Source organism: Thalassophryne amazonica, chromosome 2 (assembly GCF_902500255.1).
Source record: "Thalassophryne amazonica chromosome 2, fThaAma1.1, whole genome shotgun sequence".
In the NCBI taxonomy this organism is placed as follows: domain Eukaryota; kingdom Metazoa; phylum Chordata; class Actinopteri; order Batrachoidiformes; family Batrachoididae; genus Thalassophryne; species Thalassophryne amazonica.
Window position 1 is genome coordinate 41,527,663 of NC_047104.1, and position 13,974 is coordinate 41,541,636.

General features: G+C 39.3%; 1 protein-coding gene and 1 long non-coding RNA gene across 5 annotated transcripts in view; both read left to right on the forward strand.

Annotated features, from left to right (window-relative positions):
• The window catches only part of phkb (phosphorylase kinase, beta), a 318,068-nt gene extending 304,094 nt beyond the window's left edge, over window positions 1-13,974 (forward strand). For 3 of the 4 annotated variants that reach the window (XM_034185351.1, XM_034185355.1, XM_034185336.1), the window contains 5 exons: window positions 2,571-2,705; window positions 2,999-3,128; window positions 6,411-6,518; window positions 12,939-13,079; window positions 13,354-13,974. In XM_034185351.1, coding sequence (XP_034041242.1) covers window positions 2,571-2,705; window positions 2,999-3,128; window positions 6,411-6,518; window positions 12,939-13,079; window positions 13,354-13,491 — 652 coding nt within the window. In that variant the 3' untranslated portion in view covers window positions 13,492-13,974. The remainder of the gene's footprint in view (window positions 1-2,570; window positions 2,706-2,998; window positions 3,129-6,410; window positions 6,519-12,938; window positions 13,080-13,353) is intronic. The other variant, XM_034185344.1, reaches the window with a different exon arrangement.
• LOC117523793 lies at window positions 8,602-9,652 on the forward strand. The gene is made up of 2 exons (XR_004564623.1): window positions 8,602-9,500; window positions 9,532-9,652. It is a non-coding gene; the product is annotated as an uncharacterized LOC117523793 (long non-coding RNA).

The following is a 13,974-nucleotide window of genomic DNA, read 5'->3' on the forward strand; positions in this document are numbered from 1 at the left end:
ATCAGTGGAAACAGGATGCACCTGACCTCAATTTCGTCCATACTTATGTACATGTGATTTCTTAGTTTTTGTTTTATTTTTTTTAGTAAATTTGCAAAAATCTAAAAAAAAAAAAAATCAAAAAAAAAAAAAGTTTTTCACAGTGTCATGTGGTGTTGTGTGTAGAAATATGAGGAAAAAAAGAATTTTGGAATAAGGCTGTAACATAAAAATATATGGAAAAGTTGAAGCGTTGTGAATACTTTCTGGATTTACCGTATATTTTCACCTCAAACCTGAAAATTCTGGGTATCGTTGTATAATTAGAAGGTCCCTTTTCATTAGTGAGATAAGAAAGTGCAGGTACGTGAGGCACTTGCAGGTTTAAGTCGTTTGATGAAGACAAAAACCACACAGAAGCCAACAACAGACTTTCAACAAGTAATAGACATGAAGCTAACTCCTTTTCCTTTCTTGAATGTCAAATGTGCATGAATGAGGTGTGCAGGTTCATGATCTGACCCCAGTACAGAGGAACTGTGTGTTAAATGGTAAAGGGTGGGTCGCATGCTTGTTACTGAGTGTCCGGGATGTGCTGGTTAGACTAGCACAAATGCTGAAAATACGGTTTCAAGTAAAGGTCATACAAAGTTCTTAAAAAAAAAATATTATTTTTTTATTTAACCTGTATTTAGTGAGGTTAGTCCCACTGAGATCAACATCTCTTTTACAAGGGAGACCTGGCCAAGAGGGCAGGAGCATGGTTACACTAAAAATAATAAACAGCAGAATAAAATTGATAAAATAAATTGAAATAGAATAACGTTGTGAGTCAGGGAACCACAGTTGGTAATAAATCTCAGAGTCCCATGGTACACACTATCCAGCATGGAAAGACAATGTGCAGAAACAGTCATGTATAACACATCTCTGTAGTCAATAACCGGTAAAAATGTTCTTTCTACCAATTTCTGTTTCACATTAAAAGATAAATAAGACTTGTTTCTGTAATAAAATCCAAATAAAAGTTTCATTTTTTTACAACACTGAATGTGTTCCTTAAAAGACAAATGGTCATCAATTAAAAATCCTAGGTATTTAAAAGCAGATTTTAACTGTTTGTTTACCATTCCTTGTTGAAATGTTTTGAGACAGTGTTGATCTTGCAGTTTTTAAATTGGTAAAGAGCATACATTTTGTTTTGTCTGCATCTAGAACAGCTGACAATTGTTCTTATACTCTTATCAAATGTGAGTTGTAAATACGTAAAGGCTTCAGGAGGAGTGGATGCTGCACAATATCTGGCAGTGGCATCAGTGTATAAGTGAAAAATTGAGTTTGGAATATTCTGTCCAAGATTATTTATATAAATCAGGGGTGGGCCACTTGTTCCAGAAAGGGCCAAGAGGGTGCAGGTTTTCTTTGCAGCCACTGACTCCAACAGGTGATTTCACTGATTAATATCACTTTGAGCAGATGGAATCAGTTAATCAGTGAAATCACCTGGTGGAGTCAGTGGCTGCAAAGAAAACCTGCACCCTCTTGGCCCTTTCTGGAACAAGTTGCCCACCTCTGATATAAATAATAACGGACCCAGCACAGATCTTTGAGGGACGCCTTTTTCACTTGCAATACCTCAGAGAAAGAACCTGCTACCTGAATAGCTTGGGTTCTGCTTGTAAGATAATTTGCAAACCACCCAACTGCTTGTTGAGAAGGACCAATAGCTGAGAGATGTTTGATAACTGTAATGCAATCAACAGTATTAAACACCTTTGAAAAATTAATAAAGAGGGACAGCATCGCTTCTTTTTAAGAGCTTCAGCAATATCGTTTATAACGTTAATGGCAGCAGTGACAATGCTGTGATTTTTACAAAAGCCTGACTGAAATGGTGATAGAATAGAGCTGATGGCCAGAAATTCTTTCACCTGTTCACTGACCAGAGCATCTTTGCCAGAACAGAGTTTAGAGAATAATTGTATAAAATATTAAGGTCACCTGCTTTTACGAGAGGGGTAACAATACCAAATTCCAAGTTCAAGGGAATTTCATTTGAAGTCAAAGTAAGGTAAACAAAAATGTGATACAGTGGTTCAGCTAGAATTTCAGCTTCCAGCTTTAGGAAGAGCGGCTCCAAATTATCAGATCCAGCTGGTTTTCTGGTATTAAGTTCTTTTAAAGCCCTCATGACTTCTCCTGTAGTCAAGAGTAAAAGTAAAGTCCTGAGAATTGCCCATGGTTTTTTCAGGAGTTAGCGATACTTCATTAAAATTGTCAGAATTGTATAAAAACCAGAGGAAATAAAACGCTTATTAAAATAATTTAGTATTTCTCTTCTGTCACTTACTCTGAGACCATCAACAAGTACACTAGGTGGAAGACTGATTGAGTTACAGCGAGGAGACAAGGATTTGGTGGTCTTCCAGAACGTCTTGGGATTTTTAAGGCTTTCTGTTGTTATGGAAAAATAAAATAGTTATTTTGCTTTGCAAAGGAGAGAAGTAAATCTAAATTAGCCTCGACAAACATGTCAAAGTATTTTGACAGTATTTGATGGTTTGTGTAAATATGTACCCTTGGATTTCCAGATGGATCGTCCAGGCAATGAAGCATGAGCTGCAGATTCGGGCCAGAGACATGCCACCTCAGGATATCTACCAGCTCTCGCCAAGTGACATCAAGCAGCTCCTGATGGATGTCCTGCAGCCACAGTACACTGCCAGGTCCTCAAAAACACACAGCCACCCTCTTTAACCATTATTAATCATATGTGCAACTTGTGAATTTGCATTTTTATCTTTGTGCATTTAGTTATTTGTTTTCAGTGGTGTGTTGTCCACATCTATATATTTTACCTTCTGTCAAAGCAACCTGATTTACCCACAAACATGATTAAAGTTAAATTTTTGTGTCATCTCCTAACAGTGATTGCAGACAATTTCCTGCAGCACAAAGGCTAACGGTGGGTTTCTTGTCTTGAAGCCTGTTCAACAATTATTCCCTCGTCTCACCCCAGGTCATGGCTGAACAGGCGTCAGATCGATGGCTCTCTGAACAGAACCCCTCTGGGCTTTTATGATCGTGTGTGGCAGATCCTGGAGAGGACCCCCAATGGTATTAAGGTGGCTGGAGTTCACCTGCCTCAGGTACCTACATTCCAGAAAAATGCAGCATGTCAGTATATTATTTAAACAGGGGCTAGCTTCAAAATAAGTCTTGTTTTATCTGCTAAAATATACTAAAAACATGCATTTCCAACCCTCTTATGAGTTTTTTTTGTTGTTTTTGATAGTTAAAAATTATAAATAACGCACCTGATTGCTCAGAAACTTTATGATGTATGCATGTGGGGACCATGCTCCCACCTTATTGTGTTCATATGGAATTCTATGTGCAAGAGAGGGAGAATGTGGATAAGGGGAGGTGATGGTCTAGTGGTTAAGGTGTTGGGCTTGAGTCCAGAAGATCATGGGTTCAAATCCCTGCCTTACTGGAAAATCACTAAGGGCCCTACTCACTATTGCTCCCGGTGTGTAGTGAGCGCCTTGTGTGGCAGCACCCTGACATCGAGGTGAATGTGAGGCATAATTGTAAAGCGCTTTGAGTGCCTGATGCAGATGGATCCATTTACCATTTACCAAGATGTACTGACAAAAGTTTCACAAAGTTCAGGTGCGATCAGCGCGATTGTCTGGACAGACTTGGCCGGCTGTTTATACACTTATCTAAATAGAGTCTGATTCACGTGATTCATGTGATGGGGACCCACAATTCCTCACTTGTCCCATTGAGAATGGGTTTGAAACCAAAAAAAAAATCGTTGAAAGACACTGTAGTCCCAAGGTTATTTGACTTCAGTAAATGTGTAAATGCGGGGCAAGCCACAGTCAACATGTGGCCCAGAAACAGGATATAAATTCAAATACAAAGTCATATCTTACCTGTTCGTTTCAGTCTGATTCATCATCACACCCTGATGAAAACTTTGGACGACGACTTCTAAAAATTGATCCTTGTCAGAGGCTGAAGAAACATAGCATTTTAAAAGACAGTCCCTCTGTGTTTTCAGCCTGAACCAGACATCACCAGTTTGGTGAGTCACAGCGCCTCATTCATTAACGTCACGTCAGTGTTCATCACAGCCATCAGTTGACTCTTCCGCGATGAAATGAAATCTCATTATCCACCATGACAAAAAAAACACACAAAAAAAAGATGTCCAGTTAGTCTGTTTTGCTTCCGTGTAAGAAGTGAAAGAGGTGAAGAGCTTATGGCCTGCCCCACATGCTTATCTCACACTTTTGGTTTGAACGCAGTGCCTCTAACGGCGATTCATTTTTAGCAAATTTGTTTAAAATGATAATCATTAATAAAAAAATGCAAATTTTGAAAATAACTAAAAATTAGTTTTATTTAAAACATAGAATGACACTATTATACGAAAACATTTCCAAGAGGTCCCTTTTAAACAGTCACAAGCTCCACGGTGCAGAATGTTTCTCCAGTTTTAGAATACACCCATCAAATTCTCACTAATGTCCAGAGTGCTGCTTCTGCATCATCGAAAATGTAAAGTACTCACCTGAGTGTTGTAAAAGCCGTAGCCCCATCCTGTATTGCATTTATTATCCCTCTTCTGAAGAACAAACATTAATATGGTGACCAGCTATTTTCTATGTACAGATTTTGTGGCAAATTTTCATCCTGTGTAGAGAATGAATAAAAACTGCCTTTGTGTGTGTTGTTATCTAAGCTTTTCTGTCCATTATTTACATAGCTGGGACAGCTGTGCATTTATTTTTTGTGCATGAGATTCTTGTGTTTGTACATTTAGTACATGCATGTCCAGCCCTTTGAAACCAGTGCTCTTCAGTTGTTATATAGCAATAGATGTACTCACTGTATTGCTGTTGCATTCAAGATGACAAGCGGTAGCAGCAACACATCCATAAATCACATTCAGAGGCTGAAATGTGTCTGGCGAAAAATGTGGTCAGACTACAATAAAAAAAAGTCTGGCTTTTCCCACTTGAACAGCCATTTGAGCTGTTATTGGCTGTTCTGAAATGACGTAGTTAGTGCAGCAAAAAATAAATAAATAAATAAAAAACAACAGGTAAACAAAAAAATAAAAAAACATGAAAGAAAAGTAAAATTTTATGGTATTTAATGAGAACATTTATCAGGTGAAAGCAGCATCTTGTTTCGGAGAACAAGACAATAAATGAATAAATGCAACCTTAAACAATATTGGCATAGTGCATGCAACCGCAACATCTTTGTTTTTAATCTCAAATTTTGAGCTGCAAATTGTAATGCAGGAAACAGTTTTTTTTTTCATTTTCTCCTTCTTATAAATGGTTCCAGCCTCACTGAATTTTCTCTGGGAGCAAAGAGCTGGAGGACACAAAAAAGTCCTTGTCTTAGGCGGGTTTTGTTCTCTTTTTACACATTCCAGCAGCAGTCCAGACTTTCAGACGGAAAACGAGATGAGATGTGATCATTTTGCAGTGTTTGTCAAACAGGCAATAATATACTTACTTGAAAGATATAACATTGTTTTTGTGTTTTGCACAAGCTTTTAAAGTGGTAAGTTCTGGCTGTGATTGTTGCTTAAAAAGTCAACTTTTATAATGTGACAGCATCATTTCTCTGTCATGTCACAAATTATGCTTGTTTCTGGTGATATAAAAGCTGGCATCTACACTAAAAGAATCTGTCACTGTCCATCTTTTGCCCTCAGTAAAGGTAACTCCACCTTTGTCCTTGTCCTTAAAGTTGTAACTTTAACTTTAAATAGCGCACGTTGTGGCAGTGTGTGGACGTGAGTTATGCAGTTGCACATTACTGGTTTTTGATCATATCGTATGTATGTTATGTATGCTAGTTTGGATTAGCCTCTGAGATTCTCTCACTTATTTAGACAAAATAGACCACATCAGTATCTTGAACAATGTGTGAAAATACTTTAAAGTAATGAAAATCTCAAATCTCATGGACATTGCATTTGTGTGTTTTAAGATATGTCACTTATAAAGTTTGTTTTATTTTCTGACCCCGTCCCCACCTCGTTGTACCTGCAGGTTGGATCTCACCTTTGATAATGTTTATATCTAGAATTAAGACATGGTTGCATGTTTTAAAGCTTCCTGGAGTTGGAGCATAACCCTAGACTTATTGGTGCCATGATGGACAGTTTGCATTCAGTCAAAGCTAAAAACTGTGTACCCATTCCCACTTTCATACATGATACAGTAGGACAGTGTACAGAAAACTAATTATAATAGCCAAACCAAAATTTGTCTTTACAAACCTTCAGAACCCAACAGTGATGGAAGATTTCAACAGCCAACAGTTGACATGTTTGTGTTTCCATGAACTCTGTATTTATTTTTTACCGTTTGCACCGTTCCTCTTCTCCATGCCAGCAACCAACTCTCTCTGACATGACCATGTATGAGATGAACTTCTCTCTGCTGGTGGAGGACACACTGAAGAACATCGACCTTCCTGAATACAGGCAAATTATTGTGGAGGTAAGCACAGTAATAGCCAAGTTGCCTCTGTGTGCGTGCATGTGTGCCTGTGCATGGCTTCGATTGTGGCGAAACTGGGGAGAGCTGACATTTGCCATTTAAGGATGAATGCTGCGAAAACGGAAAGGTAATCAGACTAATATTTTTTTAGAAATTAGGAATATTAGCTAACAAGAGTGAACAACGGACGTTGTGCTGCAATGCACCATGGGAGTTCGAGGTTTTGGGCATGAAATGTTGTTATTGCGGTTCATGTTAGTTTAACATTGTTGTTAGTGTTATTGATTTATTGTGTTTTTAATATTTGAATTGGTTTAGTCAGTTTAGTTAAGTGTCATGTTGCTGTTACCATGAGTGGGAAGTGTAGTGCGTTGATGTCTCTGTATGTGAGTGTGTAAGAGTTAAAGCACTTGCTTGGGGCAAAATGCACAAAAGACAAAAAGCTCTGGCTTGGTTTTTGTTCTTCCGTGCAGCTCGCTGCAGTATATTAAAAGCGAAGTGGCCTGTGTACGTGTGTATGTGCGTTTGTGCGTGCATGTGTATAACTTTGATCACGGACAAACTGGGGAGAGTTGACATTTGCCATTTGGTATGCTTATGTATTTTAGGTCAAGGATGAACGCAGCCAAAACTGAGCGCTGATGGAACTAAAAAAAATTCTTGAGAAACTACAAATATTAGCGAACAACACTGAACAATGGACATTGATAATTACATTCTGGACTCACACACATTCCACCAGAGGGTGGTAAATCATTTATATATTAAAAGCAAAGTGGCATCTGTGTACGTGCGTCTGTGCATGATTTTATTTAGTGAATTCAATGTAAGTACATAATATAGTTGTAAATATGGTAAAATACATGGATGACACAAGAAAGTGAAAACACTTATTTCCATTGTGGTCCATTTAAAAATCAAATGACAAAACAGAAGCAATAAAAAAAATAAATAAATAAATAATAATAATAATAACTAGAAGCACTCAGAGAGTGCAACCTCCGCCAAGGCCATGGGGTCACTGACGCCATAACATCTACACGCTGAATCTAAAAAAGTCTAACAATGATGTTTGCTCAGTAGTAAAAAAATGTTTCACCTGCTGTGACTGGATAGCATGTATCCTTAGCGCTTGGCATCACAGTTTATTGCAACTTGCACCTTTCACAGAAGCTACTGTCATCTGAGCACTGATATTGATATTGCATGTGCTTATAGACAAAAACAAATAAGAGACAAAATTCAGTTTATTATTCAACTATACTGCAAATATATGAATTTTTTAACATTTATGAAACACTTATCTAAACAAGGCCATAGGGTCACTGACCCTAAAGAGATTCCCTCCTTGGCACAGTGATCTATTCAACAGTTCAGTGTTACAACCAAAACTATGATACATACACTTTTCTTTCCTTTATATTTGACATCCTTAGCCATGAAAACATACCACTAGAACTTGGAATCACTTTTATGTCTTTTTTAGTTCAAACGTTATTGTATAAAAATGATTTTTCTGTAATGGCGGTTTTCTTCTGGATCAAATCTGATGACACCTTACTGAATCAGTACAGATTCAGCTACAATTTGGTGTTAGTTGTGCATCTCTAGCTTCATTTGTCACCTCACACTGACACATTTTCTATTTTTTTCCCTATATTTTTGCATTTTCTGGATCACCAGATACGGAATCCGGATCCGATCATCACCAAACTTTGTTGTTTGATAGAACATTTGACTGTGTTACACCCTAATTTTTTTTCAAGCCTTTCTGCGTTGTTTTTTGTGGTGTTAGAAACTAGAATGTCAAAATTCCCCCTATCCCGCAATGGTGAAGAATCCTTTAAAAAATTCCTGGATCCGGATTGTGATCCATATCACCACTAAAATTTAATCACTTTTTCCTCTTGTCATTTCCAACAGACAACAGACAGACAAACAAACAAACGCGACCAAAAACATCACCTCCTTGGTGGAGGTAATAATAATAATAATAATGATGATGGTAATGATAATAATAGTGTGTATAACGCAGCCGATCTGCTCTGTGTCAGCCTGATCCCGTCAGATCTCAGAAGCTAAGCAGTGCGGGGCCTGGTTAGTACTTGGATGGGAGACCACTTTGGAACACCAGCGGCTGTGTGTGTTTCTCCAGGTTACACTGGAGTTGCGTCAGGAAGGGCATCCGGCGTAAAACTTCTGCCAAACGCCTATGCGGATCTGGCTATATCCACTGTGTCGACCCCAAACAAAATGGGAGCAGCCAAATGGACAACAACAGTGTGTATATCATAACAAGAACCTAAACAATTTATAAATGCATTAAGACAATAAATTAACAGGAAATAAATGGGTTGAGTTCTTCCTCTGGAAACTGTTGAGGTCAAAGGTTCTAAAAACATTCTGGACTCACACTCCATTCCAATTCATTGTAGAAAGTTTGCCAATCTAGAGCCTGTGGGTCCCCACAGGCAACATGCTAGTATAGAATAAAAGCATAATCTACAAACCAAACCAAGTCACAAGCAAAGCCATAGGGTACATATTCTCGGATCAGTGAAATATTTGAATTTATGGGGCTCTTCCACATATCACTGTTACTTCCTGTTTAAGCCGAATAGCAAATGGAGATGCAATTTGAAGCGTGGTAGTAACTTCTTGATCCATCTTTGTCAGTCTTGAACAAACATGGGTATATGTAGTAGTTACGGCCATCATCGGCACCACTTTTGAAATAGGGTCAAATTTTCGAAGTATTCAAAAATTTCATACCAATTCGCAAAATCGTCGCCAGTATGTGGTAGTTTCTCAGTGTTCGTAGTCTTAACAGCTTCACTCACGTTTGAACATCTTTAAATGAGGCAGTCCTAATAACTATGGTTTTGAACTTGCTTGATTGTGCTCCGTGATGCCAAAGCAGCGTTTGTTGTGGTTCTGGCCGAGGGCGCAGCTCCTTACTTTAATTTTCGGGCGGGTTGCCAGGTCTGCACTTTATAAGCCATCCATTTGTCAGGTCTGCACTTTATATAACAGTCTGTTAGGAGGCAATCCAGATTAAGCCGTTTCATCCTGTTTTTGCACTTTTTTTGGATCGTGGGCGATCATAGTAGAATAGCACCCTGTGGGATAGGGGTGTTAAGCTCTGCTAATTTTCTCCAGTGAAGCAGCTGGAATTTAAACCTTCAGGGCAAAATGTCACATCACATCAGTGATTTTTCATTTGCTGCTCAGGCTCTCAAGCAATTAAAAAATGAATATAATTAATTGCATGCTTTGTGATTAATTCATTTAATTGCATACATAAATACTTGCTGTGAAAAGCAAGCTGTCAGAGGTAGACTTAGTCAGTTTGTATCTGAATGCCTGACCACAGTGGGCCTGGTCAGGGCTGGTCCTATCAGGAGCCGCACTGAGGTGATATTTCAGATTTGAAGAGCTCTGATGGCACAAAAATGCCAAACTGCAGATATTTCACAGAACGAGAAGGAAGGAACTTGATGTTTACAAGGCTGCTGTCAATAGAATGGCAAACAGGGTTAAAGGGCATCATGGAGCTTGCTGTAAATGATGTTATTTCTTCCATAAGTATGTAATCAAAATTAAATTAAATTAAAATAATTTTGTTTTGGGTTTTTTTGACAGTCCTACTTGCTACCTCAGTAGACATGACAAGACGAACTGTTGAACATCTGTCAGGATCCAATTCATTCTGTCATAGAAGATATGTGATGTTTTATGTGATTGATACAGGTGCTCAAAAGGGACACACTTACGCCGTCTGTTGTATTATATACGATAGCTGGAAGACTGAAGATAAAGGAAGAGGATTGAGTGGTTGCTCCCATATGGAGTTGCAGGATAACAAGTCTGAGTGTTATATGGCTGGGGGGGCCTGGCTGCCGGTTTGTTTCTGTTTTTTGGTTTTCCTCCCAGGTGGCGTGCGTTTGGGACTGAGTGGCTGTGTTGCTGAGGCTGTCAGGACCTCACCCTGATCACCTGCGACTCGTCAGGACTCACAGCTGTGGTGCATCTGGATGGATTGGAACATGTTGGCATTTAAGACTGGAGTGCACAGTGTGTATTTGCCAGAGACTCGACCTTGTGACCAGACGGGTGAGATCGTCGTCTTGGGAGCCATCTCATCAGCAGCGGATGCTGAGAACGTCCAGGTTTGATGCACAGTCTGTGAAAGAGGAGGGGGTGAGGTCTCACGCTCGTCAGCACACTTCCTGAGGTACGTTAGATTTGTGACTAACAGTTATACAGTCAGTAAATGTGGTGTCCCTCACACCTTATTGTATTGAGCTGTATGTTAGTCATGTATCAGCTTTCACTGCGGTGGAGTTTTGTGAACTGGATGTTCCATGCCTGCAGGTTGGGAAGCTGATCAGTAATCAAGCCAGGAAGTGTTTGCTGTTTGTACACCTTTAAGTGTTCTGTGTGTAGAGTGTGGACTCACATAATGGTTCCTTCTTTCACAGACTCGGTTGTTGCGGCCACCTGGGGGGTGTCGGCGGGGTCCTTGGGTCCGAAACAACTTCTGGCTCCGGACCGTTAGCGCTGCTGGGAGCGCACCACGCCAGGCCGCACCTTTTGTTATTATATTATCACTGTTATGTATTAAATTCAGTTAGCCTTTGAACTGTGCTCTGCTTATTTCATACTGGGTCCTTCAAACGCTGGTCGGTTCTCCGAGCTGCGTCCGACACATAACACTGAGAACCCTCATTTTATTAGGAAATGGAGGAGCATACATATTGCTTATCACAAGAAAAGGCACAGGAGCATGATTCCCCGTCACCACAGACACCAAAACATGCAGGGAAACAAACTCATAATTGGCAATGACATGATGCAATCTGCAATGTCCCAGCTAGATGACACTAAATCCTACACAAGGTAGCCTTAAGATATTATGCAGCAATGCTAATTTCAGATTTAAATTGTGGGTACTTGGATTTGAATCAAGGCATCTTTTTTTATAATACGTACAATCTCAATTGTAGGGGGTCAAAACTAATGGGACAGTTGACTGCTGATCTGTCCCGTGGCTGTCTTTGTTAACATTTTGTTTACAAGTAAGCAGATTGTTTGGAGTTGATTTAAAGTGGAACCTTTATATTTGAAATATATTACTCAGCTGTCAATATGAGATCCCAGTGACTGCCACTGTCAATAAAGGAAGACTATAACCATGTCTGTAAAAGCAAAGGAAAAAAATTGCTTTCAACACAGTTGGCAGATCAGGAACACGGGAATTTTAGTATGCTGGAAACTGATTTGGGCAAGAATTTAATTTAATTAGCTTATAATGCGCCAAATCACAGCAAAAGCTGTCTCAAGGCACCTTACATAAAACAAGTCAACATAAAATTGAATAAATAATTAGAAATGAATAAAAAATTCAAATACATAAATAAAAACAGAAGTAAAAGAATAAAACAAATAAAAGTAAAAACTATCCATAAGAAAGAGAATAAAAATAGGTTTTGAGTCTTGACTTAAACATGTCCACAGACTCAGACTGCCTCACGGTCGCAGGAAGACTGTTCCACAGGGTGGGTGCACGATACGAAAAGGCTCTTTGACCTGCTGACTACTTCTTCACCCTGGGAACACAGAGAAGTCCCGCATCCTGCGACCGCAAAGCCCGGGCCGGCACGTAGAGTTCCACCAGATCAGCCAGATAAGATGGCGCCAGTCCTTGAACAACCTTATAAGTCAATAACAAAACCTTAAAATCTGCTCTCACAGAGACAGGGAGCCAGTGCAAAGATGCCAAAATGGGTGTGATATGTTCAGACCTTCTGCTACGTGTCAGATGTCTGGCGGCAGCGTTCTGAACCAGCTGAAGACCCCTAATGCTTGACTGTGGTAACCCTGAAAATAGAACATTACAATAATCTAGTCTAGAAGAAACAAAAGTATGAATCAGGGTCTCAGCATCAGCCATGGATAGGATGGGGCGGATCCTCGCTATATTTCTCAGATGGAAAAAAGCAGTCCTAGTAACATCCCTGATGTGGAGGTCAAAAGACAATGTGGGATCAAAAATTACCCCAAGGGTAACCTTAAGATATTATACAGCAATGCTAATTTCAGATCTAAATTGTGGGTACTTGGATTTGAATCAAGGCATCTTTTTTTATTTTATACGTACAATCTCAATTGTAGAGGCCCAAGAAGACTAGAAGACTTAAGGGTTCTGGTCATATAAATAAAACAACATTCACTGCTTAAAAATCTACAAGCACAATGTTGTATCTTGTTCTACAGTCTATTGGGAGCCAATAATCTGATCAAGTGGTGGGTTGAATTTCAGGTGTATGCATAATGACTTCTGTCTTTCTGTCCATGTATTACCATTGTTCCTGTTTTATTTTAATTTCTCACAGCTGTCTCTTGTCTCTCCATAAATAGCTGCTGATGGTAGTGTCCATCGTGCTTGAGAGAAACCCTGAGCTGGAGTTCAGTGAGAAGGTGGATTTGGATGGTCTGGTGAAGGATGCCTTCAAAGATTTCCAGAGGGATCGCAGTTCCACTGAAGGCATGGAGAAAAAGGTACATTAGTTTCCCCAAGACGTGGTGCCATATCTTCTCATTTTATCATGACGTGAGTGGCTTTAGGCAGCAATGTTAAAGTGAGAAAATGAGAGGCTTGTGTTCATAGAAGAAGCTTTTTCTCTATCCTGGAGAACTTTATTTTGTTTGTGATAATGTTTTTCTTTTAGAATCTAATGCAAAACTTCCAGTCTTTGTTGATGTCTTGTTAGCATAAGTTAAGTTACTGATGATGCAGTACCCAATATGTTTTTGTTTAAATCTGTCTTTCTAGGCTGACATGGAGGCATTTTACAACACACCACCAACGGGTCAGAGAGGCACCTCCAGCTACTTGACCAAAGCAGTCATGATCCAGTTACTGCAAGGGGATGTCAAGCCGTGCAAAGACGACCCGTGTTCCGTTAGCTAGAAACTCTTTGACTCACTAAATCCCGACCGGTCCGTGTCATAATCGAAGCTGTCTTCTGCCATACCGTCCTCACTCCTACAAGCTACAGTATTGTTTTGACATTCGTCATGGCAACAGTGGACAACGTGAGCTGAAGTTAGAAATTGGTTAATTTGTTAATGCCATGTGATGAGCATATTTACCCTCCAGTTATTAATGGGAATAATGTGAAGACACATTACTAATGGAGGACTTGACACATGGTAAAAATACCATGTTCAGCTTTTACAGCAATACGTCTGACTTTATTTTACTTTATGCTACACTAGTCTGTCAAATTAACTGTCAAAACACAATGTAAAGTGGACATTCGCATTTGGGGCACACGGCGGACAAAAGTGATGTACTTTATTTAGAGAACAAATCCTGAAAACAACCACTGTGCTGCATGGACTTAAGTTTTTTGTGTTGCTTGCAGATCCACATTAAAAGTTCTGAATTTGG